This window comes from Entamoeba histolytica, genomic scaffold, assembly GCF_000208925.1.
Source record: "Entamoeba histolytica HM-1:IMSS scf_1104750517647 genomic scaffold, whole genome shotgun sequence".
In the NCBI taxonomy this organism is placed as follows: Eukaryota; Evosea; order Mastigamoebida; family Endamoebidae; genus Entamoeba; species Entamoeba histolytica.
The window spans coordinates 3,251-31,155 of record NW_001915022.1 but is presented as its reverse complement, the minus strand read 5'-3'; the positions used below and the strand labels follow the sequence as shown (position 1 = coordinate 31,155).

At 26.4% G+C, this 27,905-nt stretch overlaps 11 protein-coding genes across 11 annotated transcripts, besides 2 other annotated features; 5 read left to right on the top strand and 6 right to left on the bottom strand.

The window, feature by feature from the left end:
- Positions 1-1,428: 1,428 nt before the first annotated feature.
- On the top strand, positions 1,429-3,354 carry EHI_088110 (PH-protein kinase domain containing protein; the record flags this gene model as incomplete). Its single annotated transcript, XM_643490.2, has 4 exons — positions 1,429-1,692; positions 1,773-2,100; positions 2,153-2,433; positions 2,488-3,354. 4 exons carry the CDS (start codon positions 1,429-1,431, stop codon positions 3,352-3,354), a joined length of 1,740 nt encoding a protein of 579 aa, XP_648582.2.
- Positions 3,355-3,412: 58 nt separating this feature from the next.
- On the bottom strand, positions 3,413-4,624 carry EHI_088100 (uncharacterized protein; the record flags this gene model as incomplete). Its single annotated transcript, XM_643489.1, has 1 exon — positions 3,413-4,624. The coding sequence occupies one exon, from the start codon at positions 4,622-4,624 to the stop codon at positions 3,413-3,415; it is 1,212 nt and encodes a 403-aa protein (XP_648581.1).
- Positions 4,625-4,715: 91 nt separating this feature from the next.
- On the top strand, positions 4,716-7,103 carry EHI_088090 (coatomer alpha subunit, putative; the record flags this gene model as incomplete). Its single annotated transcript, XM_643488.1, has 1 exon — positions 4,716-7,103. One exon carries the CDS (start codon positions 4,716-4,718, stop codon positions 7,101-7,103), a length of 2,388 nt encoding a protein of 795 aa, XP_648580.1.
- A 4,701-nt stretch (positions 7,104-11,804) lies between these two features.
- EHI_088080 (phospholipase C precursor, putative) lies at positions 11,805-12,719 on the top strand (the record flags this gene model as incomplete). The annotated part of the gene is made up of 1 exon (XM_643061.1): positions 11,805-12,719. One exon carries the CDS (start codon positions 11,805-11,807, stop codon positions 12,717-12,719), a length of 915 nt encoding a protein of 304 aa, XP_648153.1.
- Positions 12,720-13,929: 1,210 nt separating this feature from the next.
- Positions 13,930-14,173: a repeat region.
- A 748-nt stretch (positions 14,174-14,921) lies between these two features.
- EHI_088070 (ribosomal RNA methyltransferase, putative) lies at positions 14,922-17,411 on the bottom strand (the record flags this gene model as incomplete). Its single annotated transcript, XM_650321.1, has 1 exon — positions 14,922-17,411. The coding sequence occupies one exon, from the start codon at positions 17,409-17,411 to the stop codon at positions 14,922-14,924; it is 2,490 nt and encodes an 829-aa protein (XP_655413.1).
- A 1,941-nt stretch (positions 17,412-19,352) lies between these two features.
- EHI_088060 (uncharacterized protein) lies at positions 19,353-19,862 on the bottom strand (the record flags this gene model as incomplete). The annotated part of the gene is made up of 2 exons (XM_001913886.1): positions 19,353-19,789; positions 19,847-19,862. The coding sequence occupies 2 exons, from the start codon at positions 19,860-19,862 to the stop codon at positions 19,353-19,355; spliced, it is 453 nt and encodes a 150-aa protein (XP_001913921.1).
- A 158-nt stretch (positions 19,863-20,020) lies between these two features.
- EHI_088050 (uncharacterized protein) lies at positions 20,021-21,073 on the bottom strand (the record flags this gene model as incomplete). Its single annotated transcript, XM_650320.2, has 1 exon — positions 20,021-21,073. One exon carries the CDS (start codon positions 21,071-21,073, stop codon positions 20,021-20,023), a length of 1,053 nt encoding a protein of 350 aa, XP_655412.2.
- Positions 21,074-21,226: 153 nt separating this feature from the next.
- On the bottom strand, positions 21,227-21,904 carry EHI_088040 (uncharacterized protein; the record flags this gene model as incomplete). Its single annotated transcript, XM_650319.1, has 3 exons — positions 21,227-21,505; positions 21,552-21,667; positions 21,715-21,904. 3 exons carry the CDS (start codon positions 21,902-21,904, stop codon positions 21,227-21,229), a joined length of 585 nt encoding a protein of 194 aa, XP_655411.1.
- A 154-nt stretch (positions 21,905-22,058) lies between these two features.
- EHI_088030 (uncharacterized protein) lies at positions 22,059-24,126 on the top strand (the record flags this gene model as incomplete). Its single annotated transcript, XM_650318.1, has 2 exons — positions 22,059-22,739; positions 22,789-24,126. The coding sequence occupies 2 exons, from the start codon at positions 22,059-22,061 to the stop codon at positions 24,124-24,126; spliced, it is 2,019 nt and encodes a 672-aa protein (XP_655410.1).
- A 298-nt stretch (positions 24,127-24,424) lies between these two features.
- EHI_088020 (alcohol dehydrogenase, putative) lies at positions 24,425-25,573 on the bottom strand (the record flags this gene model as incomplete). Its single annotated transcript, XM_643978.2, has 1 exon — positions 24,425-25,573. The coding sequence occupies one exon, from the start codon at positions 25,571-25,573 to the stop codon at positions 24,425-24,427; it is 1,149 nt and encodes a 382-aa protein (XP_649070.1).
- Positions 25,574-26,050: 477 nt separating this feature from the next.
- Positions 26,051-27,583, top strand: EHI_088010 (uncharacterized protein; the record flags this gene model as incomplete). Its single annotated transcript, XM_643977.1, has 1 exon — positions 26,051-27,583. One exon carries the CDS (start codon positions 26,051-26,053, stop codon positions 27,581-27,583), a length of 1,533 nt encoding a protein of 510 aa, XP_649069.1.
- A 129-nt stretch (positions 27,584-27,712) lies between these two features.
- Positions 27,713-27,905: part of a repeat region that runs on past the window's edge.

Below are 27,905 nucleotides of genomic sequence, written 5' to 3'. Positions count from 1 at the left end.
TAACATATAATAAAGTGATAAAATATAAATGAAAATGATATGAATATATGATATATAATATAAAAACAAAAGAATAATAAGAATAAATGATAAATAAAACGAGAAATGATAATCAATGATATAATAATAAAATCAAAGTATAAAAGATGAAATCAATATAAATATAAATAAAAAGAGAATAAATATAAAATGAAAATAGATATAAATGATAATAATATAAAAATGATAAAGATGAATATAAAAATATAAAATACATTTAAATATAAAAGAATAACAATAAGAAAATCTAAATAATATAAATATAAAAAACATAAAATAAGAATAATATAATAATATATAGATAATAAGAAGAATATAAACAGAGAAATAAATATATAAAAATACGATAGATAAATAACATATAAATAAAAGAATATGAATAATAAAATATAACCAATTTATTATGAATTCATCAAATAATCTATTTCATTAATATTTCATACAAAATGAATACAATTGATAATAAAATATAAACATAAATATATATATATTCTGTATTTATCATATTTTTTTTATTTTTTTTATTTTTATTTTAGGAGCAAAATATAATAAGTTGATTATTCTATGGATGCAAATTATTTTGCATCTTTTTTCTTTTTTGTAAATTATTTAGATGCATTTTTTCTTTGCTAATTTTCGTACCGTTGATGTTGTTGATGATGACAATTGAAATTATTCATAATAATCAAAGTGATATTAATATGTTTATTTCTCATAAAATAATAAAATAAAGAATGATTAATTTTAATATTCATTAAATTCAAATAAAGATAATATAGTTACTTAAATGAAAAAATTTAAGTTGGTGGAGTTTAGAAAAACATTAATTCAATATAAATGAAAGAATGAAGAATATAATGTTATACTGCTCAATAAAGAAAATACAAAGAATAAGTAAATAATCTTAAATCATAAATATTTGATAAGTCTATGGTGAACAAAGAATGATATAAAATATACGTAATACCACTTGCTTAACTTAAATAACCAAACTTAATTTTCAACTATTTCATTAAACCATCAAATATACGACACTAGTTTATATTTTACTTACAGCTAATACTATGAATAAAGAAAAAACTTGTTAAAGAAGTGAGAATTTTTTGAATATTTTTCACAATTAACTCTGTTTTTGAAGGTTAATAAATAGAGTATAAAAAAGATAAAAGAAGATGAAATGAATAAAAGAATAATTATGGATGTTGATATTCAAAGAAATTAGTGTAGTTATATTAGTTTTTGTGATTCAAAAGATATATTTAATTTTGTAAGTCATAAATCACACATGTCGTAAGACATAAAAGAAGATGAAAGATAAGAAGTATTGAAATAACAAGAATTAAACAATTTAGATAATACAAATAACAAAATCTATTAATAGAACATCAAATGTTATTTGAGTTAAAAAAACAAAAAAGAGAAATTCCAAAAATAAACTTAAAAAAACAAAGAATGGAAAACACAACTTTTGATAGTTCTGATCCTTTTGATTATCCAATTGAAAAATTACCAGACATAATAGGAAAATATCAACGAGGATTATTACTTGGACAGACATATGCAGGATTTATATATTCAGCAATGAACAATGAAAGTAAGAAAATAGTAAGTTTAATACAAGTATATCCACCATTTGTAACAATGAAATGGGAAGTTTGTTAATTTTTATTAGAAAGAAATAACAAAAAGCAAAATTGTTTTTTTAGAAGAAATAAAAGAAATAACAATAAAAGGAAGTAATTGAATATCAAAAGAAATTAAATCAAGGGAATATCTTAAGTATTGAAGAAGTGATTAGGGAAGAAAATCAATGTATATTAGTTGTTGAATATTGTGGATTAGGACAAATCAGTGATTATATTTATTCATCAACACGATTTAATGAAGAGACAGTTCAAATAGTTGTAATTCAACTTGTAAATCTTCTTCAATACCTTTCATTAAATAGTATAAGTTATGGACATTTACGATGTGCAAATATTTTTATTAATTTAGAAGGAAAAGTGAAATGTTTTGGAATATTTCCCAAAGGATTTGAAAAAGCTGCTGGACCTTCATTTGGTTTGTTAATATCAAACTCATAAACAAGAAAAAAAAAAACTAATAGAAATAGCACCACCAGAAATATTTAAAGGAAATAGTGAAATTACAGAAAGTTGGGATGTATGGGGATTAGGAGTTATTATTATTGAAATGATGAATGGGACAGCACCATTTGCAGAAATGGCAGAATTATTAAAACTATTTCAAGAAGTAAATGCAAAAATTCCATTACCAAAGAAATCGAGTGAATCATTAAAAAATTTATTAGCGATGTGTCTTAAAAAAGAGGCAAAGAAACGATGTAAAATTTCAGAGATATTTATACATGAATGGATTAAAGATAATCTTTGTGTTTGTTTTTATTAATTAAGAAATAAACAAGAAGAAATGAAATAACAAAAATAGGAAAGTGAAGCACTTGATAAAACGGTATTAGTAGAATTTTTAGAAGAACAAGTGGTTTATGAAAATTATGATATAAAAAGTGAAAAAATAACAAATTTTGTTGAAGAATGTCCAACACTAAGACCAATGAATGAAGAAACATATCAAGAAATTAGTGAATTAACTAATTTAAAAACAACAAGAACATTACTTGATAAAGTTAAAAGTGAAATAGAAGAAAATAAAGATATGATAGAAGAAACAAAAGAGAAATGTTTAGATTTTATAAAAGGAATGGAAAAAGAAATAGAAAGAACCGAAATGGAATATAAAACAGTTGCTAAAGCAAAAGATGAAGTATATAGAGAAAGTGTTATGTGTTTAGCAAAAAAAGGAAATGGAATAATTCATCCAGAAAGTGAAGAATTACAAAATAAAATAAAAGAACAAATGGTTACAAACCAACACCTTGAAAATCAATTATTAAAAATTCAAGACACATTTTGTAAATCAAAAGGAGGAGTAGAAAGTCTTGCAATAACATTATATGGAAAATTAACAAGTCAAACAATTAATGGACAAAAAAGTGGAAATTTAGCATGTTCATTAGATAAAAAAGAAAAAACAAAAAATTTTAAAACGGTTTATGTTATTTTAAAAGATAATTTTTTCTTCTTATATAAATCAGCAAATGAATCATCACCAATTCAAGTCTTATTAATATCAAAACCTGCAAGTATTGTTGCTGAAGAAAAATATGGAAAAGCAAATGCCTTTTTAGTTGAAGGATATGTGTTTGTAGCAAATGATTTAAAACAAAGGGATGAATGGATTAATGCTATTAAAGATTTAAAACGATGGTTTGAAACAAGTATCAATGAAAAATGATAAAAATGATGAAATAAACAAAAAAAAAAAGAATTTAATTTAATAAAAATTTAATTATTTATTTACTTTTTGGATAAATTTTACTTATAGGAATAGGTTCTGTAACAATGGCATGATTCATAATATATTCAGAGTCAGTATCTAAATGAAATAATGATATATCAATAAATTTTCTTCCATTTTCTCCACCCTCCTTTTTAATATCAGTTTCATTAATATTAAATAATAATGAATCTTTACCAACCTTTTTTATACTTTTTCTAAGTTTAAATGATATTGATGATTGTCCTAATGATCTACATCCCATAAAACAAGAAACTCCAATAGAAGTTAATCCTGTTGGGATTTGTATGTTTTTAAGTGAACTACAAAATAAAAACGCACCGTCTTGAAATGAAGTAACTAAAGGTGAAAAGTTAATATTAGTTAATGACTTACAATATGCAAAACACATATGAGGAATAATTCTCATTGTAAGTGGAACATTAATTTCTTTTAATGAACTACATCTATAAAAACATTGAGTTCCTATAGAATGAACAGTTGTTGGTATATTAATATGACCTAATGACCTACATCCTGCAAATGCAAAATCTCCAATTTTTGTAACAGTAGTTGGGATAAATATTTCTTGAAGTCCTTCACAACATTCAAATGTGTTTTGTTCTATTACTTCTATTCCTTTTAACATTATTTTAGTAAGTGATTTTATTGTATCAAATGCATGTGGTGGAAGAAAAAAACATGGATTAGTAAATTCTACTTCTTTTAAATGTGGACATCCTAAAAAACATTGTTGTCCAATTGTCCAAATTGTTTTTGGCATGACATATCTTGTAATGTCAAGTGCCATTCCATTTTGAAAACATCCATCAGCAAGTCTATGAATATGACTTGGTACTTTCATTCCAAAATGTTCACAATCAACATTATCATATATAATATTAATTGAATCAATTCCATATTTATTTTTTAATTTTAATGCTTCTAAGTAAGATGTAAGATAAACATTTGTATATTTTTTCATTCCTGGGATTTTTCTAAGTGCTTCTTCTCTTAAAAAGATTGGAAGACGATGATAAAAACGTTGTTCGGTAATCCGAGGAAAGATTTGCCACTCATCTATGGGGTTATATGTATATAATTCTGTTAATATTCTAAACTTTTTACATACTATCATTAAATTAATGAACTCAACAGGACTAGTAAAATAATTTCCAATTTCTACTAGATGTTGAACAGTTAAATGTCCATATGCACAGATAGTCATAATCTTGTCAAATCAAAGAACTTTTTAAAGACTATAAAAAAAAATTGTAAAAGAGAAAAAGAAAAAAGAATGAACTTAAAAATATAACAAAATGAGTTTGAGAGTAAACCCATCTTTTGAAACACGTACAGCACGAGTTAAAGGAATTTCTTTTCATCCAACAAGAAGTTGGGTATTAGCTTCATTACATAATGGAAAAATACAACTTTGGGATATGAGAACTCGTACATTATTACATGTTTATGAAGGACATAAAGGACCAGTGAGAAGTGTTCAATTTCATCCCGACAGACCTATTTTTGTAAGTGGAGGAGATGATACGATGATTATTGTATGGAGTTATACTAGTCATAGGGAAACATGTAGATTAACAGGACACATGGATTATGTTAGAACAGTTCAATTCCATCCAACTGAACCATGGATTATATCAAGTTCCGATGATAGAACAATCCGAATATGGAATTGGATGTCAAGACAATGTATTTTAATTTTACCAGGTCATGAGCATTATGTTATGTCAGCATTCTTTCATCCTAAAGCAAATATTCCATTAGTTGTTTCAGCATCATTAGATCAGACAGTAAGGGTTTGGGATATTTCAGGATTAAAAGAACGAGGAGAGGGAGTAGTTAAATTTTTGATTGATGGACATCAATTAGGAGTAAATTGGGCAGTATTTCATCCAAACCAACAATATATTGCAACAGCATCAGATGATAAAACTGTTAGATTATGGAAATATAATGATACAAGAGTATGGGAAGTCTGTTGTTTACGAGGACATTCATCTATTGTATCATGTGTTCAATTTATGCCACATTGTGATGTTTTAATAAGTAATTCAGAAGATAGAACAGTTAAACTATGGGATATAACAAAAAGAACATTAATTAGTTCATATAGAAGAGAAAGAGATAGATTTTGGAATATTGGGATTCATCCTAATGGAAATGTTATAGGATGTGGACATGATTCAGGAATGATTATATTTAAATTAAATGAACAACGAATACCAATAATTAAAACTGATGATAGATTATATTATCTTTGTAGAGGAGCAATTAGAGTATTTGAATTTGCAGGGAAGAAAGATTCTGGATTAATTAATTTACCTAAAAGAAGTAATGCAGGAATTAATGAATATATAGGAAATTTAGTAATAGATGAAAATAGAAAATATCTAATAGTTTGCTATCCTAAACAAAATTCACATGATTTATATAATATTAGTAATGGAAAAGAAAGTACAGGAATTCCAGTTAAAGGAGGGTATTGTGTTAGATTAAAACAAGGATATGCAGCGTTTGATAAAGGAGCATCAACTATTTCAATAAGAAAATATGATGGAAGTGTTATTCGATCAATTACATTAACAGAACGACCAGAAAGAATGGTAAAAGGACCATATTTAGGAAGTGTTGTATTTGGAACAAAAGAAGAAGCAATTATATTTGATATTGAAAGTCAAAAAGTAATTAAAGTTGTTAAAATGAAAGCACTTAAACGAGTAGTTTCAGGAGGAGCATATGGGGAATATTGTGGATTAATTGGGAAACGCCAAGTTGTTATTTTAAATAATAAAATGGAAGTAGTTTGTAAAAATAATGAAGTTGCAAAAGTTAAAAGTGGAGTGTTTTTTGGGGAAACAATGTTTTATACAACAACAAGTCATTTAAAATATATTCTTCCTAATGGAGAAGGAGGAGTTATTAAACAATTAGAAAGTGTTATGTATTTAGCTGATGCAAGACCTCCAAAAATGTACTTAGTTAATAGAGAAGGGCAATTAAAATTATTAACAATTAATCCAAATGAATATTTATTTAAACTTAATGTATTTAGTAAAGATTATTCCACACTTGTTTCTATGGTAGAACAACGAGATGTTATTGGGCAATATGTTGTAGGGTATCTTAGAAATAAAGGATTACCAGAAATTGCATTACAATGTGTTAGAGATCCACAAATTAGAGCTGATTTATCATTAAAATGTCTTGACTTAGAATCAGCATTTGATGCATGTAAACAATTAGATTCACCTTTAATGTGGAAATCATTAGGAAATGCAGCAATGATTTCTGGACATCAAGAATATGCTGATAAAGCATATCAAAAAACACAAGATGCTACTCGTGCATCTTATTTATATGTTAGTTGTGGTGCAATGGAAAAATTAGATAAAATTATGAAAGTGACTGAAAAATGGGGAGATTTTGATGCACACTTTACATGTTCAACATTAAGTGGAAACAAAGTCCAAATAGTTAAATCATTATTTGATGCAGGTCAAATGAAATTATCTTATCTTGCAGCTAAAAAACATGGATTAGAAGAATTAGCTGAGAAAATCGCTTTAGAAATTAAAAACCAAGGAAATCAACTACCAACGATTCCACAAAATAACAAGCCAATTCCTTTTGCCTGCCAACCAACTAATCATTTATTAGTGATTAAGTCTTGGCCTACTGTGGTTTAATTCAATTTCTTTTTTTCTTTCAAATTCTTCATTTTGATGCTCTTATTTTCATGTTTATGTGTATTATAGAAGCAATGAAATAATTGTTTTTCTCTTTATCTTCTACTTTTTTTTTCTTCTAGTTGCTCCTTCCTCTTTTACTTGTCATTCAAATCTTCTTTTCTTCAAAATACCTCAGAACAAATACAACATTCAATAAAAACATTTGTCATACAGGAATATTTAATACAATGTTAGTAAAGTATATTTAAAGTAACAACAAATATCTTATTGTAATTTCTTAGTACATACTATTCCATTTGTGTTAATAACAAATAAAATCTACACCTCTTTTATTATTGGTATTAGTTATTTCTCCTTTTTCTCCTCTCTACTTCAATTAGTAATACAGGGTTTACCTCTATTAACATCTTTGTAATTTCATCTTCTGAAGATGTAGTACTAGAATCATCTTATCTTTTTGAATTAACAAAGCACATTGGAAAGTGATGTTTTTCTGTTGTCTTTGTTGTTTCATTAACAAGTCTCAAATGTTCTTTTTGATATACTCTTCCTTTACTTCTCTTTTTTTCTTCTTTAACTTCTTTATGAATATAACAATACCATTTAGTTGACACAACATAATTATATCTCCAAAAGTCTAGTATTGGAAAAACATTTTATGTCATTTTAGTCATTGTGTTAGTGTATTATGCAAGTTGAACTTGGCTAATATTCCAAACAACAATAATTGCTTGAAATATGTTTTTACTCTTTTTGATATATTCAACCATTTGGTTCATATACAGTCTTGCCATTCATTCAAAGTCTTGTAGTACAGGCATATCAATAACAAACATGTCGTGTCTATCTCCTTCTCCATATGGTTTAGTTGTTTCTTTAGTTTCTGACTGTGGTTCACTACTTGATTTGAAACCATTCTTCTTCAAAATGACATTATTAAGTGTGTTTTTCTATCATTATATCTCCAATGATAGTTAGACTATGTTTTTTATTGAAGTGTTTTAGTTTCATTCCAAGTTTAAACTTCCTATCTTCCTTTTAGAATGATGTTACAACATCTAAATCAACTAAGAATTTCATAATGATGATAAAGTCATACACACATTCAACAAAGAATAGAGTAGTGTCATGACTAATTATAAAATAGAATGTGCTTGTTGTGTTATTCATGGTCCATTCGCTTATTTGTTTGTTGTTAGATACTAATCACAATTCCATAAATAATAGAATTACGAAATAAGTCAATATCTTTGTTGACTAATGTCATAAATATAAAATCTTTGTGCCACTCTGATAATTTAAAAGTAAGTCCAATGACATTATATAATATACTTTAATGAATAAACTCGACTGTTTTTTCTTATTTTTGAACCTCATTTAATACATTATCCAACAAAGTGGTTAAAGTGTGATGTTGGTTATAAGAAAATAATAAAAAATATGGATGTGTATGTGGCTATTATTTTAAATTATAATCACATTATTTTTATTTCAATTATCAGTAATAATGAATTAATTATGACAATGTTAATGAGAATAATGAGTACTGTATTTTCTCGGTTCTTTAGTTTTATTTACACTATTTTTGTTAATATTTTCAAAGATAATCCAATTCAATAATTTATTTGGAATGGTTTTGTTTAATTTTTCAGAAGAGTATTATTTTAATTAACACTGAAATATGAAAAAGATTTAATAAAATACCATCCATTATGACGTATTATTTAATCAATCAAAATATACAAATATAAGAGTTAGAAAATTTAAAATCATTTTGAGTATTTTTAAATGAATAGTTAATAATTATAATCATCTTCACTTCTTTTGATAATTTAACAATGAATAAACTTTAATGTTTATTTGTGACTATCATAAATGATTTATTTATTCTTATTTACGAACAATTAAATATTTATTTATTTCACTTTAAATGTTTTAGTTGTTTTTCTCGAATAAAGTTAGTGTAGTTGATATTTATAAAGTTTCAATATTCATATTAAATAATATAGATAAATAACGATGTTCAATGTTATGATATAATTTAATACAAATCAAAGAAACAAATTCTTAGAAACATGAAACTATATAACATATAATCAATGTTTTAGAAGAATAAATCATAGAATCTTTTCAATTATACTTGTGAAGTTAATCAATTAAATAGAAAGTAAAATACAGTAAAATGTACTAAAAATATAAAGAATGTAGTTACAGAGTTATTGAATTATAATTATAGAATAAAACATCCTTCTACAATTTATCTCACATAATTTATTTTATGTAGCTAGTTGATTATAAAAACAATTTAAATGTATTAGACGGTGATTGAGGTTGATATATTAGTCTAACAATTATTCAATTTGAGCATTTTGTAGCAGGATAAAGAAATGTCAACAAAAAACATTTGTTTCATTGAACTACTGATGAATATATTAGGGAATGAAGAAATTTTATGTTTATCAATAATTTGTCAATTAAACATTGATATTTACAATAGTACATAAACAATTATTAATTCACTTTCATTGTACTTCATTATGAATAAATGTCACTTGTTTCAATTAAAATTTATTACACAAATCTACTATTGTCAATAATTTATTTTTAATCAACTCTACATTCAAAAAGAAGTAAACATGAATTTAATAAATTAGTCATTGCCAAATAAACATTGTAGTTGTTTAATAATTATTAAATAAATAAAAATACAAATTGAACATTCAAAGTAATAACAATGAAATTACCAATAACCAATTCATGAGTATATTTCATTTTATGAAATATAGATGTGAAAGAAGAAAATAATAACAATAGCCGTCATTGAAATAATTACATGTCCTAATTTATGCTTTAGTAATCTCAAATTTGATTGTATTTATACTAAAATACAATTATAATTTTTTGATATATTTTAATTATGAAGTTTGCTTTAAACACTTGTCTTATCTTAGTACTAAATAATCATTTTAATACTGCCAGTTTTATAATTTAAATCTAAAATACCATCACATGCAATGAATAATGTTTTAGTCTTGTTTAGTTAAATATGAAAATCAAAAATAAATGGAATTACTCAAAAGACAATGATTTGCAACATAATTGTATAAATTCTTACGTAGAATTTCATCAAAATTGCTCATGTGTTAGAATATGTATGTTTTAAGGATATAAGAAATTGCAACCATATGACATTCAATCTTAATAACAAACCAACAATACTATTTGAAATAAAATAAAATTGGTTCAACAGATGAGAGTAATAATGATAGATGAAATGAAAATTGTTTTGGTACAAAGACATGAGAATGACATCAAGATTAATTCTCATAGTAAAGAAAAAGGAATGAAGTTAGAGAAGAACAAATCAAGTAAAAATAAAGAGGAGTAGATAAAAGAAGAATTGAGAAAGAAAATAAGAAATAGAATATATTCAATTATTAATGAATTGATATTATTACGATTGGAAATATTAAGCAAATCATAAAAACATATTGATGATACAAAATAAAAATAATTACAACCACACTAAAACATAAACAACACAACCATAACCATGAGAAAAAGAGAAATGAATGAAAGTGTATCAAGATTTATTGACATTGTGATAATCAATGAATAAACAATTAAATGAATTAAAAAGAAGTTACTTTAAAACATTCATACTGTAATCAGAAATGATGTACAAGAGTGAAGTTAAACGATTGAGTGTAACCAAAACATAGTGTGAATATTGTCACTGATTATAGTATTAATGAAGAGTAATAACATCAAGACTTAATTCACGTTGATAACTTATTTAAATGAAAATACATATGCACAGATGATATATTGTAATTCTACATTTTAATACCAGATTAAATTAATTATTTTCTTGTTTAATCAATAATACGAATGTTCATTTATTACCATCTAGTACTTTTGACTTGAAATATTGAAAATAACTAGCAGACAATGTATTTGAATAGAAAAAGAATAAATGTCTTGTTAAAATAAACCATATAACACAATCAATACTATTAATGAGAATTACAATAACTTTGTGATCATCAAACTTGTAATTCTCTTTCATGCAGTAAATAATCACCACTAATATCAAATGCATTATATTTCAGTGGATGTTCATTAAATTCAATTGTACAATTGCTCTTAATCATTTTATTCTTCTAAATACAACCATAACACTGTCATAAATGAAATATAAATACTAAATATACACTAATACTTTATTTGATGTTATTCCAAATCAAAACATAATAGAATTGTTTGTATGAAAGAAACAATAAGGATTAATATTGGTATTGAAGTATTATGAATGATAAAGATAAAGAAAATACAATAATCAATGAAATTCTGAAATAATTTAACAAACACACTATTTTATCGTTTATTTCGATTATTGTTGAATGAAGAATTTTTCATACATTAACACTCAATGTGAGAATTGTCAGTCACATCTTTCATGAAGTTCTTTAACTTGTTAGAAAAGAAGAGGGTTGATAAAAATACATATTCTTCAGATGGAGAATGACATTATCCAAGAATATTATCAGAAGCAGAATTACATATCTTAGGCATTATGCTCCTATCATAGAGTATAAAACACAACCAACACTGCTCTAAAAATAAAAATGAACAAAAGAATCGATTATATTTTCCACTTTAAATCTGACTGAATGTCATGTTTCATACAACAAAACGATGAACAATCCCCTTCATCGACAAACAATCAAAATACTTACTTACAACATTTATTGTCGTCCACCAGGAATTACTGCACGAGGAAATGATTATAAGAAAGAAAGACTAATGACGTTTTGTGATGAAGAACTTAACAAGTATGACATAGTGGCATTTCAAGAGTTGTTTGGTGCATTTTCATCTAAACGACGAATCTTCATAGAAAAAGCAAAACAACAAGGATTTGTGTATGAAGCTCATCTAGAAAGACCAAAATGGCCTATCTATCCAGTTGATGGTGGTGTATGTATATTATCACGTTTTCCCATTGTAAGTCAACACCAAAAGATTTATACAAGAGGATGTTATTCAGATGGAGCATCTGCAAAAGGAGTTATTCATACAAAAATTGACATTGGATTTGGAAAAGAAATTCATCTGTTTTCTACACATCTTCAAGCAGATTATTATGAAAGTAGAGAAGACAATGCCAAATCAAGACGTCATCGAAATACACAAATCAATGAATGTCTTCATTTTATTAATGAATGTACAGCACATGACAATGATCCAATCATATTTGAAGGAGATTTAAACATTAAAGGAGGAACAAAAGAATATGATGATTTTCTTACCACTCTCCATTCTAATGAATTTGATATTGAAGCACATGACTTTTTGTTTGAGGATAAGAAAGTTCATCCAATCACACACAGTGAAGTTATCGATGGAGAACAAGTTGACACAGTTATTACATCTAAAGTTCCAGCACCGATTAATGCACGACTTGATTATATTTGGGGAATTAAGAATGGAAGAGAAAGAAAAGAATTAAAAGCCATTCAAACAAATGTATGTAAATTTCAAACAACAAACAAACCATTTCCTTATATGTCTGATCATTATGGAGTAGAAGTGACACTAGAATTATTGTAATATATTTAATTGACGTTTATCTTTTGTTTATTTTTACTAAAACATATTCTTGTTATAGATAAAGAGAAGTATCAAATTCAGTTAGAAATTCTTATATAATTAAAAGTACATTTGTCATTTTTATTTATTTCTATAATTCCTTGTTATTATTTAAGATTAACATCATACTCATTTTATTTGTTGCTTCTATTTGTGAATTATGTCAATATCAACTAAATGTATTTTATTTTGTTTCACAATAAAAATATATGTTTTGCTTCATTTGAAAGATTCTAAATGTTTTTACATTTGACTAATGAATTATTATAAAGTAATTGTACAAAATGACTCTTGTATGAATGTAAACTCTCATTTAATACTAAATATGACATTGTTTGATTTAGTGAAGTTGATGTTATTAAATTTATTATGGTAGTACTCAAATAAACAAGAATAGTCAAATGAAGAAAATACACAATATTCATAACATCTTACATTCATTGAATTGAATGGATACTCATTAGAACATAACAATACAACGATTTGATGTAGAAAAATAGTGAATTGAACGAAAATAAGAATGATTTGATATTCAAAAGATATTAGACAACAAACTAAAAAGAAAATGGTCAAATGTCTTCAGTAAAAGATATTCAAAACGTTGTTGTAGTGTTAATAATGAATTATCAACTAAATTCAATAAATAAACAAAGAAATTGTTAATGAAGAAAATATACATCATTATATTAAAGTATTCAATTAAATCATTAAAGTATTAAGATGTATTTGTTTATTTAATCACTGCCAATGAGACAATGTGTATAAGATAAAATATATGTTATTGTCAATGAATATTGAGATAATTTAACTTTATTTTATTCATTAGCAAATGAAATATTCATATTATGATAAGTTCATAGTACTAATTATATCACACAGTTATACAAAAACATCAGTTAAAATATCAATAATGATTCTGTGAACATTTAATATGAATTATACAAAAATAAATATGAAAATAATAATCAAATAATGCAGTATGTTAATGTCTCTTCATAATAACATTATTTATAATGAAAAAACAATGATATTCTTTGCTATTTCATTGAAAGTGACAGAAACTAACTATCAACAAAACAAAAAACAGAAAATTAAAGACAATGAGATTGTCAATGAATAATGAACATAATAAATAATTCAAACTCTTTCTACAACATATCTTTGAATAGATAATAAATAAATTATTATTTATTTAATAGTTATATTTTCATCATATTGAGAAGTGAATGTTTCACTTTATTCGTCATGATTTATTCCTTGTGAATTGATGTTTTTCAACCATCATTAATATAAATATTCTTCATTTAAGTTGTTATTTAGTTTTGAATTTAATGATTATTAAAACTCACCATTCTTTATTTTATTATTTTATGTTGAATATATCTAATAACAGTATGATTATGTTTCATTTCATTGATTATCATCATTCATTTATCACTTTGTCTTAATAATACCAGTACATTCAATTCAAAATTATTATTAATAAATATACATGAATATTGATAAATAAATAATACTCTTTCATAATAAATACTTCACGAACAATCATTATAACAAATATTAATAAATAATAACCATCAGTATTGAATTAGTATTGTTTCATCAAAACAACATCATAACCAAATAATAATTGATGATTCAATTATTTGAGTTATTTTAACATTGTGTATAATGTTTCTGAATTTAAATCTTCAAACATCCTAACCTTGAATAAATAACACACAAAATCAAATAAAAATAACATTTTTTACTACAAAATATTATGTCTAAGATAAATATCTATTCCTAGTTATAATCTTCTCAATGAGATTGAATCTTTTCAATAGTCTTTTATTCTGTCACCCTTTGGAAAGTAATCTTAAAAATTGAATTTATTCATTTGTTACTATTTAAATGAACAAATCATTTAAAGAATATCCACCTCATTTACCTATTCAAGAATTTGAAGAATTTCCAAATATTCAAATTACTGTAAAAATGGCATTAACAAAAAAAAACTTACGTCGTCATTTTACAGAAAATAATAATGGACTATCTTTCTGGTTAGATTCTGTTTCATCCGTTTCCTCTTCTAGGCATTCTCATTATCAATAAACAAAACATGTCTCAGTTCATTGTAATTCCAAAAAAAATCAATCAAAATTAAATATTTGTTGTTAGTTTTTATCTTCTTTTAGCAAAACTTTTCTTTCCTTTTCCTCCTTTCTTAGCTTTTCCTTTTTCAATTCGTTTTTTAGCCCTTAATTCTTTTTTCATTCTTGGATCAACTAATTTCATTCTTCCTGATGATCCTCCTACTGTCTTACCTGTCTTAGAACTAACAAACCTAACACCTTCATGGGTAGAGAATTTTTTGTTAAGTTTTTTTGCTTTTTTGGTAAGAATTCTTAACTGCTCTTTTGAATTCATTTCACCATCTCCCTCAATTTTTGATGCTTGTTGTTCAAGAGCTCTCATCCTTGTTTGTAACTTCTTTTTCTTTCTAGCCTCTGCCTCCCATGCCTTCTTTATTGGAGCAGAATCAATTTCTCTTAATCTCCTTCTCATTGCAGCTACTTCTTCTTTAGTTTCTGGTAGTGTTAATTTATTATGTTCTTCTTCTTCATGCCTAAACCAAGCTGGAGTATCTTCATCTTCTGGTAATGTCCATCTTGAAATATGTTGTTCTAATAACCGTTTCTTTTGTTTAGGATCTTTTACTATTCTTCCTGCAACAATTAATGCTTGACTAAGCTTTTCTTTTCCCATATGAGGACCCCAATTTAGTTCATCATCCTCTTCACTTGATTCATTATCCTTATTGCTGTCTTCAGCCTCTTCATATTCATCACTTTCTCCATCCTCAGATACAACTACTTCATTCTCTTCTTTATCACTCTCTTCTTTTATAACCTGATCTTCTCCCTGAACCTCTTCTTCATATTTGTCATCAATCTCATTTTTCACTTCTCCTTTTAACTTTTCTTCTTTAGCCTGGTCTTTCTTTAAAACCTCTTCTAAAATACCCATTTGAACAGAAATATCATCCATTCCATTTCTACTCCACCATAAATCTTCTTTATTGTTTTTTCCTTCAGAAGATAATATTCCTTTTTGATGTACAACATCATCAATCTCTTCAATAACTTCTTCTCTTGGCTTTTGATCAGCTTGACGGATAATGTCTCCATCATTAAGGCTTGATTGAACCATCACACTCCGTTTCATTTCACCAACTTTAGCCAATACCTTAACTTTTCCTCTTCTCTCAAGGAATTCTTTATACTCCCGTTCGAATTGTTCATCTAAACGTTGGTCATATGTCATTTGTTCTAGTCTTTCTTGCTCAGCTCTTTTTTCGTTTTCTTCTTCTTCTTTTTTTCTTTGCTCTTCTTCCTCTTCTAATTCTACAGGATTAGTCATATTAAAGAAATTATCTAAATCTTGTTGACTCTTTAAATCGTCAATGCTAAAGAGTTGATCAACCTCATCATATCCACTTGAATTAGCGATATCCATTCCACCCTCTTTAATTCTTTGTTCTTTTCTTTTCTTTTTTTCTTCTGCACGTTTTTGTTTTGCTGTTTTCTTATTTTTAGCTATTTCCTCTTCTCTTTCTTCTTCTTCCTCTCTTTCTAATTCCTTTTGGAGCTCTTCTTGTTCAGTTAATATCTTATCCTCCATTTTCATTTTTTCTTCTTCAGCCTTAATTTTGTCTGCTTCTTCTTGTTCTTTCTTGATTTTTTTGACAATGATATCTCTCCATTTTAATAATAACTTTAATTCAGCTGACCCAAGCATTCTAATATCACTCCCATACCCTTTAATATCTTCTGTAACAGGTAGTCCTTCATCAAATTGAATAGCAGTGTGTGTAGCTAACCATGCTTTTGGATCTTCTGCTTGTAAGAATTCTTTTGCATTACCAACATTATAAACTAATGCTTTTGAAGTATCATAACCTTGAGGTTTAGGACGTTTAGTACTAAATAAATCAGGTACTTGAGTTTCTTCTTCTTTAGCAAAAACAAATTTTGGATCGAGTAAATTAGGGTCATACTTAGAAGGTGCTAAGAAGTCTTTACAAACTAAATAAACTTCAGCAGATGTATTACGAGATGCAGGAGGTTTAGTTGCAATAACAGATTTAAAGAATTTTTCAAAAACAAAAAGAATAGCGTAGTAATCTTGTGACCTAAAGACTTTTGATATAAACCATCCTCCTTTTTTTAAAAATGTTACTGCAAACTTTAATGCTGCAATACATAATTCTGATTGAGTATATGCATCTTGAATCCAAGATTTTCCCATGTTTGGTGAACCATCATGTAACACTACATCTGCATGTTCTCCTTTCATTAATTTTTTCATTTCAGCAAAACACATTCCAGTTGTAATATCCCCTACATATGTTGTACATCTTGGAATTGGTAATATTGGCTCTAAATCTACTCCAAAAATTTTAGATTCAACTGGCATTTCTTTGGTTGCTACTTGACACCACCCTCCAGGGGCTGCACATAAATCAATTAAGATATGTGCTGAACTAAGAAAGTCATATCTTTTATTCATTTGAACAAGTTTAAATGCACTTCTAGCTCTATAACCATATTGTTTAGCTAAGTGATAGTACTTATCTAAACGTTCTTTGCCAGCTTTTCCCTCTTTTCCCATTTCAAATAATTACTTTTTTTTTTCTTTCCCTTTTTTTTTTTTCTTTCTTTTTTATTTTTTTTTGTAGAAATAGGGTTTTTTTATTAGTTTCGTTTTATTATTTTTATAATTCTTTTTTATTGTGTAATATAAAACAAAAATTTATTAATTAAAATAAAAAATGTTTTATATTTTTAAAATTCATTTCAAGTCAAATAAAAAGGAAGTTAAAAACATCATTCAGTATTTGAGGAAAGAAGAAGAATAATTATACGAAAAATAACTTTATTAAGAAAAGTAGTTCATTCAAAATGAAATTAAAATACAAATAAAAACACAGATAAATTATTATTATTATTTCATGCTAAATATAAATTATATTTTCATTATTAAGAACTTATCATAAACATAACCCTGGATTAACTGAACGTTCAACAACCACTTCTGGATCTGATAGAATTGAACTATCCCCATCATCAGAGTATCTTTCATGATTACACAATATATCTAATATTTCATCTTCAATTTCCATTTCTTGGATTTCATATATTTGAAGGTTATAAAATAATGGTGCTGATAGTGTTTTAATTGGACTTATTGAAGAAACAATACAAGTATGATGTCCCATAGTAGTACTTTTTTATTTTTTTAGATGAAGTTTAGTTCCAATATTCTTTCTTTTTATATATTTGGATATAATAACATAAAAATAATCTGAACTTCGTTTCAATAAAAGAATAGTATAATATTTAGAAGTAAAATCCGATTTTATTTTAACTATTCATTGTCAGTCATAACTATTTTTTCGTTATATTTTTTTAAAGAAGGATTTTTATTCGAATAATGAAGTTTCTATTTTTTTTTTTGTTTATCATTCATTCGCCATTTTATTTTTAAATATTGTAAGTTTATATCACATATATATTTTTAGAACTAGCATTTTTGATTTTTTCTACTATTTTAAAAAAGTTAGTTCAATATTTTAATATTATAATCCTAACATGGCAATCTTAATGCTGTGGGTTTATATGAAAATTCAAATGATATATTCTTCCTTTTGTAATTTTCTTTTCTTTTTTTTCGAGGTTTATTTATTTAAAGACTAATTAGTTGATGTTGTTATTCTAAAAATTATTTAATCTATTTTCAGTAGATCAAATATTCTATTAACACTAATGTTCATTAGTAGTAAATAAGAAGAAAGGATATTGGATGTTGGTTTTTTTCTCTAAATATTATATGAACCAATACCCCAAAATAAATCTAATATAACCACAACAAGTTAAATTCTTCTTTAAACAGATGTATTATTTGAAATATTATGGTGGTTGTTTAATTTGACTTGAATGGTTTAAAAGTTTGTCTAAGAATAGGTATCATAACTAATAACCTTTTGTTTATTTTTTTTAAAATGAATTTGCATTCATTCCATATATTAGAAACAACTAGTTTCTTTGTTAATGAATTTTCTTATGTACTAACAGCACGTTACAATCTTTGTTGTAAATACTAAAATGAAATTATACTTCAATACTTCTTTTATCAAAAATAGTTTTAATGATTTATAAAAATTTTATTATGAAACAAGTTAAACAATAAAACAATTATTAGTAATATGTTTGTTATAATCTCTAATAACTACAAACAAATTGGTTAATTTTTAAATAGATATTTTCAACTACAGAATGGTTAATGAACTTTAGAATAACTACAAAATAAATTAATCCAAAAATCCATTCTTTGTTCTATTATATCTCTGATAAGATTAATTTAGTTTTATTGACATTAAATGGTATTGTTAATATAAAAATATTCAAAACAATACCAGTCATAAAAGTATCTTAACAAAATTATATTATTTCTTTCATTCACAAAAAAAAATTTAATCTGATTAAATGAAATAATTTATAAGAAAACATTAAAAACAAATTTGAATAAAAGCAATCAAATGAAACTTTTTTCTCAGTACAAGTCTAATAATCTTCTTGATAGAAGTCTTCGTGAACTGTGGGCAATAGAAGAGGGAAGTCTCCTTCTTTCAAAGGCTCTTTGTCTGTAACGTCGTAGAGCTAATAAATCTTCAATAAGAGGATCTTCTCTGAATCTTCTTTCATTTCTAATTCTTCTTTGTTGATCAAAAGCACGTTCTTTTTGAACCATATCATCTAATAATGCCAATCTTTGAAGTCTTTCTAATCTATCTAAACGGTCTAATCTTCTTTTTAAATCATCCACTTTATTAAATTGGTTATTTCTACGTGGTTTCATACGGTCAGATAAATGCCTTCTTTGATTTCTATCTCCTTGACGTGTTTTTCTTAATCTTCGTTTTAATTGACTTACTTGTCTTTTCTCTTGAATTTCCTTTTTACGTTCAGCAGTACGTGGTGGAAGTTTTTCTATTTGATTAATAAAGTCATTTTTTCATCTTCAAGAACATAAAAATAACTACAAACCGTATGTTCCAGACATCTTGTTAATAATGAAGTGTTTTTTTTTAAGTTCTTTAATAATTTATTTTTTGATTTTTAAATTTATAATATAATACATAATACTCTTTTTCTGCCTTTTTTATATTATCTTTATTTATTGAAAAAAATATTTAAAAACCCCAATTCATATTAAATCAATCAATTCAATTTTTCTAAAAAACTTAAATAAGATGCTGGAGGTGCTTTAATGTCATCTAACAACCCCTCATTTCCTTCACATCTTCTTTCTACTCTATTTTCAAATCCTCTTCGTGGACTACGTCTTCTCTCCCGACGGTCTTGATAAAAAGATGAATGCCACTCCTCTTTTTCATTTAAATTTCTTTTCCAAAATACACCAACAATATCATCATAAATTTCATGATGGTCTTTCATAAAATGGTTTAACCGGTCTTGTCCAGTAAATTGTTGATGACACAATTTACATTCAAATGTTTTTGTTAATACATCAGGATTATTATTTAAAAATTGGTTGAAATCAACAACTCCTTCTTTATTCGGTTCTTTTGTTATTTTTTCATTTATTTCAAATGTATTGTCTTCTGTTACTGAATTCATTATGTCATCAACACATTTCATTTGGTCAAATCCCTTTTTTGCTCTCTCAATATTACTGATATCAATTTCTTTCCATCTTCCATCCTCTTTTGAATGGTCATGACCACCACAATCACTTTCAAGACTCCACAATGAGGTATATCTTTTTCCACAATAAATACAAAACAAATGAACATACCTACACCAATCAGCATCATTAATATCTCTTGGCTTAGAAAGCTCCATTAACTCATCTAATCTCTCTACCTTTTTCCATATACTTCCACAACGAATTGGTATTCCTCTAACTGGACCATTTGGATGAACTTCTTGGGCATCAGGGAATGCAGTTATAAATGATGTTGAATCACAAGGAAATATAGCAACAATTGGTAATTCATTATCATTACCAACACAAACCCCATTATGACTTATAATGTCTTGAGAAGGTACAGATTTTGACAATTTATAAAATAATGGAGTTGATGGATGGTTTCGTTTATATAAAGATCCCATTCTTTGAGAATATCGCTGTTGAGAAATAAATGAATTTTGTAAATGAACAGGGTGAAATGATAAATCGTATGTGTTTGTGGTAGATGGCTCATGGTTTTCAGGTGATGAAGACCTAAATGATGAGTGTTGTGAGTACATGTTCATTTTTTTAAGTTCTTTTTAACTTTTTTTTCTTTCTTAAACAAAAAAGTTCGTTCAAAAAACTTGACTTTTCTTTATTCTAAGTACTTTAATTTAACTAAAAAGAAAAAAAACATTAATACATATGAAAGTTAGACCAATAAACATAAATTATTTTGTAATTAACTGTTCACTACAAGAACTTAGTTGTTGATGATATTCTTTTTCTAGTTTTTCTAATGTTGCATTTAATTTAGTTTGAACTCGTTTGAGTGCCTCTTTTTCATCACTAAATAAATTGTTTCCTTTTGGAGTTTGTTTCCAATTTGGTGGTAGAATTGGTTTAGTTGATAATGCTTTCACAGCACTTTCATTTGGATTGATGAAGATAAATTGGTCATAACACACATGAGAAATAGCACTCTTCTTTGTTTTATCTTGGTTAAACAACTACATGTTAACAATATATTATCTTAATAATGAAAATAAAACAAACAATAATAAAGTGTTTGAATGTTATTTGTCCTAAATTGTACTTGAAAGAAATTTCAATTACAGCCTCAAACTCACCCCATCCTTGTTCAGTAATTTCATATGGTGGTTGTGAAACCCCTAAAAATTGTTATATTTTAATTTTCTCATCCATAGTAAAAACAAACGTCGGTGTGGGTTTTGGAATGATTCATGAAGATGAAACGTTACTGAGTCAATAACATTAAATAACTCTATATCTTCTTCATTGAATGGACGAATAAATAATGTCCAGTTGTGAGTATTGTTAGAAACAGTCTTCTTCAATGGTGTTGATTCATTTCCGTATAACACTCGTTTAGTAATTTTTATGCTCATTCAATCCTTTTTTTTGGGTTTGTTTTGAAGTTTTTTTTTTGTTTAGTCTTTTTATTAATATAGTTATTTATAACAATATTTTATTGTAAAAAATGAAAAGAATTTTTGTAAAAGTATAAAAACTTGAAAACATAAAATCTATTGTAAATAGATAATGACTGAAAAAACTGGTTTACCTTTTAGACATGAAATGTTAGTTGATGAAATTGTATTGATAAGAATAAATGACTTGCTCTCATTTGATGGAAACGAAGGTGTGTTTAATATAACTAATAGAATACCAGACAACACGATTTTGGATAAAACTCTTTGTACGTTCACATTTCCTGATCATGACTTCAGCAGTTCATCTAAAAAAGAAGATAAATTTACATTTACATTAACAGAACTTGATGGGAGGAGGAGATATTGTCATTGTAAAAGAGAAGTGTATCAACGGTCTTATTGTTTTTGCATTATTTCATCACATCCATCTTTCACATTATTTAGTAATATCTTAGACTTTCTTAGTCAAAACATTAATTCAAAGTATTTAAATGATATTTTCATTGATCTATTCAATAAACAATTCCCCAAAATCAATCAGACAATTACTAATGACATACCAAATTCTAAAAAATTCACATACACAATTAAACGTACAGAAGACACTTTATTTGAACCTAATTTTATTACTCCATCTTTATTTTTAAATATGTTTGGTGCTTCATTATTTGTAGATATGTTATCTCATCTTCTTCTGGAGAGGAAATTTATTTTTATTTCTGAGTCTTTACAGTTACTTAGTTCTTCAGTTCATACCTTCTCAAGACTTATTTATCCATTCACTTGGCAAGTTTGTTTTAGAGTTTTCATAACTGTTCTTTAACTCTTATCTTTTCTAGCATGTTCTTATTCCAATTCTTCCTCCTGACTTGTTGTCTTTAGCATTTGCTCCAATGCCATTCATTATTGGTTGTACCTATTCTACTTTTCTTCAAATGCTTGAAGAAGTTGAAATTAATGATGTTTATGTTTTTAATTTAGACACATCAACATTTCTTTCTTTTCCTTCTCATCCACTCTTATTAACAAGTGATCGTTCTGTTCAATTAAGGTCTCAATTAAACAAGTTACAAAAAAGTATGGAAACCGAAAAAAAGTCTGTTCTATTACAATCATCAGATTCTGCCATTTCATCTCTACTGTTAGACTTTTATAGATATTCCTTTGGTTTTTATATCTCAACATATCGTGAAAAAGTTAACCAAAAAACTCTCCAAAAAGTGAAAGGTTTTGATCTTACTAATCCAAAAACAAACCCAGACAAAACAGGAAGGACATTCTTTCTAGAATTCCTTAATAGTCAAATGGCAGACATGTATTTCTCTGAAAGAGAAAAACAAGTTATTGAAGGAAAAAATATTAGAAAGTTATGTCCATTACTCATTCCTTATAACTCTAATCCTATTTTTGAAACACCATCAAGTTATGGTTATTACAATACCAAATGTGTTAATTGTCATAGTACTATCCTTTCACAATCACCCTGTTGTATGTTAGGATCATTACCATGCCATTGTTGTTGTTATCGGTGTTTGTCTTGCTTTAGGATTATGCTTGGTGACGTCAAAGGGGATGTAAATCGTATGATTTGTACATTATGTATTGAATCAAATTCTCAACCAAAACATAGAACCACTGAAGAATATCAACAACTGTTAAGTAAAAAATATCGTACAGCACTAGGCAATATATCACAAATATTATCCCAAAAATCAAAATCATCAAAAAATGTAGCTTCAACACCAACATCAAATTCCCAACATGCTACCCCTTCAATTACACCAAGGTATGATAATACTGATACTAAGTCAATTAAGTTGTTTGATTTTTCCAATGCAAAATCTCATTCAACCCAACCAACAATTGCTTTTGACTTAGTTAGCACTTCAACAGATGAATTGGAAAATGAAAACCTTCTCATAAAAGAAAAGAAACTAGAAGAATCTAATAATACTCCTGACCAACCTAACGATAAAACTCCTAATAACGAATTGTTTGATTTTGGTCAGCACATATCAACACCTCCATCAACACCAAATTGTCTTCTATCAAAAAGTTCAATAAATGAGTCTGGCTCTGGGACATTCATATCTGATAGTATTAATACTTCTATTTCCCAGCAACAAATAAAACCCCAACCCACAAATGTCCCTTTGTTCGATTTTACTTTACTTTAATTCACTTCCTTTCAAATAAAAATTTATTCAATTATTTCATTCACCAAAATGAAAAACAAACATTATTCTCTTTTCTTGAAAAAAAAACAAATTGACATTTCCAAATTAAAAACACTCTATCATTACTTTACCCACAAATAAGGTTTTATTCATATTGAGAAATAATAATTACTTCAACCTCTTCATAACTCTATTGCAATCAGGGAATTGTTTCTATCATACCCCATATGAGAAGATTCTCTTTTTACACAAGTTAAAAAGAAGACAAGAAAATAAAAATAAAAAGAATAAAGCAAAGTTAGTAAATATCATTTAAGATAGTAAGACAAGCTTTAGAGTCAATGTCTTTATAGACACCACAAGGTCTTGAATCAAACTTTTGAGCAATTTGATCAAAGAACTCTTTTCCTTTTTCCCATTGAGAAAGTCTAACCTTAGCACCAATAGATAAAAAGAAATTTTCAGTAGCAGTAATGGCATCTTCTGGTTTAGGATTAGGAATACCAAAGACTTGTTGTGCCATTTGAATTAATTTCTTTGCGTTCTTTTCTTTGTGGAACCTCATAACACCAGGCATAGTCATTGCTAATGTTTCACCATGAGCAAGACCATAATAGGCAGTAATTTCATGACCAATCATATGAGCACCCCAACATTGTTCAACTCCACATGCAAGAGAATAATTTAAAGCAACTGTAGCAGCATAACAAAAAGTAGCACGTGCTTGATAATCATAATGGTCTTTAAGAGTAATTGGTGCAACTTTCATAAGAGTACGCATAACTGCTTCCGCTTCACCATCAGTAACAGGATTTTCTTGATAATGTCCAATATATTGTTCATAAACATGAACAAATGAATCAATAATTCCATTTCTAACTTGATTGTCTGGAAGAGACATAGAATGACATGGATCAACAATAGACCATTTAGGAAAAACACTCACATCTTGTCCTGCCATTTTCATATTATCACTTTTTCTTGAAATCACAAATCCACAATTCATTTCTGATCCTGTAGCTGGTAATGTTAAAATAACTCCTATTTGTGCTTTTGCTTTTTGATATTTAAATTGTCCTGCTTTCATAACAATATCATATGTATCATTTGAATATGTATGTTCCATACCAAGTGCAATGTATTTTGTTCCATCTACAACTGATCCTCCTCCAACTGCTAATAAAAAGTTAATTTGATTTTCTTTAGCAAGTGCAATAGCTTTACTACATGTTTCATGTGTTGGATTAGCTTCAATTCCTCCAAATTCAATAACTGGTTTAACATACTTTTTTACTTCTTCATAAACTCCATTCTTTTTAATTGATCCTCCTCCATAAATCATCATAACTCTAGCATCTTCTGGAATGAGTTGTTGTTTACTGATTTCTTCACAACTACCTTTTCCATAAATCAATCTAACTGGATTATAGTATGTGAAATTTTTCATAGTCTTATTCAATTAAAGTTATCTGAATTTCTGCTTTTATATCCCTTTTTTTCTTTCTTTTCTTCTTTCTAAAAATCTTCAAATATTTCGGTGTTTATTGACGAATTAGGTTGAATGAGGTTAACTTTTCCATAAAAGATACAATTAGTAATACCTTCTTGACTTAACACTAAACAAAACAAAAAGAAAAACAAAAAGAAAAAGAAAGGATAATAAATAGAAAAGCAACCTAAGGCTGATGCAACACAAAATGTGAAACATCGTAGAAAGTTGATAGATTAAAAGTGAAATAACAAAGCATTGACAATAGAGAAAGGTGGAAATGTCTACAATTTCACTACAGCAAGAATAAGAAAAGTAGGAAAGGAAATAAGTAATAATTGAATTAAGATTAATGATTCTTGTTTGAGAAAGACAAATTCTTTTCTTCCCGTTAAAAGAAAAAAGAATAAAAAAAAAGAATAAAAGAAAAAATAAATGAGTGAAAAAGCAGTAATAGACAACAAAGAAGAGTTTAATATACTACAAGACATTGCAATGGAAACGCTGAGTCAGGAGACAATTGAAAGAATTGGAGAGGACATTGAGATTAGTAATAAATATTTAGACATAATAATGGAATATATCAAAAAATTAAGAAGAGGAAGGTATAAAAAAGAAATGATAGAAGGATTTATGAGGATGATAAGAAGAAACAAAGAAATAGTTGTTAGAGTGATGATAAAGCATCGAGGGAAAGGAAAGTGTCTTTGTGAAGATGAAGAGTTTCAAAAATATTATCAAGTTGAATGGAAAGAAAAAAGGTGTGGAGTGATTGAAATAATAAGAAGAGAAAAAGCAATGGAAGAAGTAGTTGATTCAGAAGAAGGAGTAGAAGAGATGATTGAATGGTTTGACAAGATATATAATATTAAAGAAATAGAAGGACAAACATTATATTTTGATAAAAGACTAATTGAAGAAGAGGGATTAATAAAGAAAGAAAAAGAAGAACTTTTTAAGGAAAGAATAAGTATTATTGATTGGAAGTGTGAAATAGACCCATTTTTCACGAGGAAAAAAATCTTATGTTTAAGAGGGATTAAAAAATACAAAACAAGTAATGGACCGATTGAAATTCAAGTTACATTAGAGTCAAAAGAAGGAATAGAAATTAAAACAATTATATATAAAAAAGGAGATGATTTAAGAAAAGATGAAGGAGCTGAAATAAGTTTTAATATATTTAATGTAATATGGAAAAGATTTTTAAATAAAAACTATGGGATTACTATTAATAATAAAGAAATAATTGGACAAGCAAAAACATATGGAGTAATAGCATTAAGAGAAGGAGGAATAATTGAAAAAATAGGATGTACACCAATGAAAGTATTATGTAAGATACATCGAGGACTTACATGTTGTATTGATGGAAGAATTTATGAAGAGTATAGTCAAAATGGATGTTTAGAATGTTCTAAACAACTTAATATTGAAAAAAAGAATATAGAAAATAAGATAAAATTAATAGAAAGTTTAGTTGGAGGATTTATAGGAGGTTATATTATTGGATTAAGAGATAGACATTTAGAAAATATGAAAATTGATTTATGTGAGTCAACTTTTTTTCATATTGATTTTGGATATCTTTTAAATGAAAGACCTAAATTTGATGCTAATTTATTTGCAATTCCATCTGTTTTAAGAAACCAATTACAAGAAATTGTTATTAATCAAAATCAAATTACTATGAATTGTTGGGATATTTTTTTACTTTTATCTTCTAAATCTTTCATTATTTTACGTAGAAATAATGAAATGATTTTAAATCTGTTATTATTAGTTTTTTCTTTTATTGATGGGTTTTCTATTGATCTTATAACTAATACAATCAAAAATTCTTTTCATATTCTTGACTCTGAGCCTTTGGCTACAAATAAACTGCTTGATGATATTTTATCTGTTTCTTTTCAAAAAATCATTAAAGACAATCAACATGAAGTTTTGTCGTGGATTAGAAATAACTAATTCTTCTTTTTCATTTCTCTATATTCTTCTTCTTTGTGTTTTTTTTTTCTTCTTTATTAAGTCATATTTTTCTTATTACTTTTTAATTCTTTATCGTCTTTTATACTCTTTAAGATGAAAGTATTTCTTCATGATATGAAACACCTCAGAAAATATAAAAACAATAACAAAAGAAAGAGAAATTCTTATCAACCAACAAATATAAAATGACAGAAGAATGAGTGAAAATAGTAGTGTCTGTATTGTCAGATATACATTAATTATCAAATTAAACATTATCATAACGATATCATCATAACAATTACAACAATAATGGTATGAT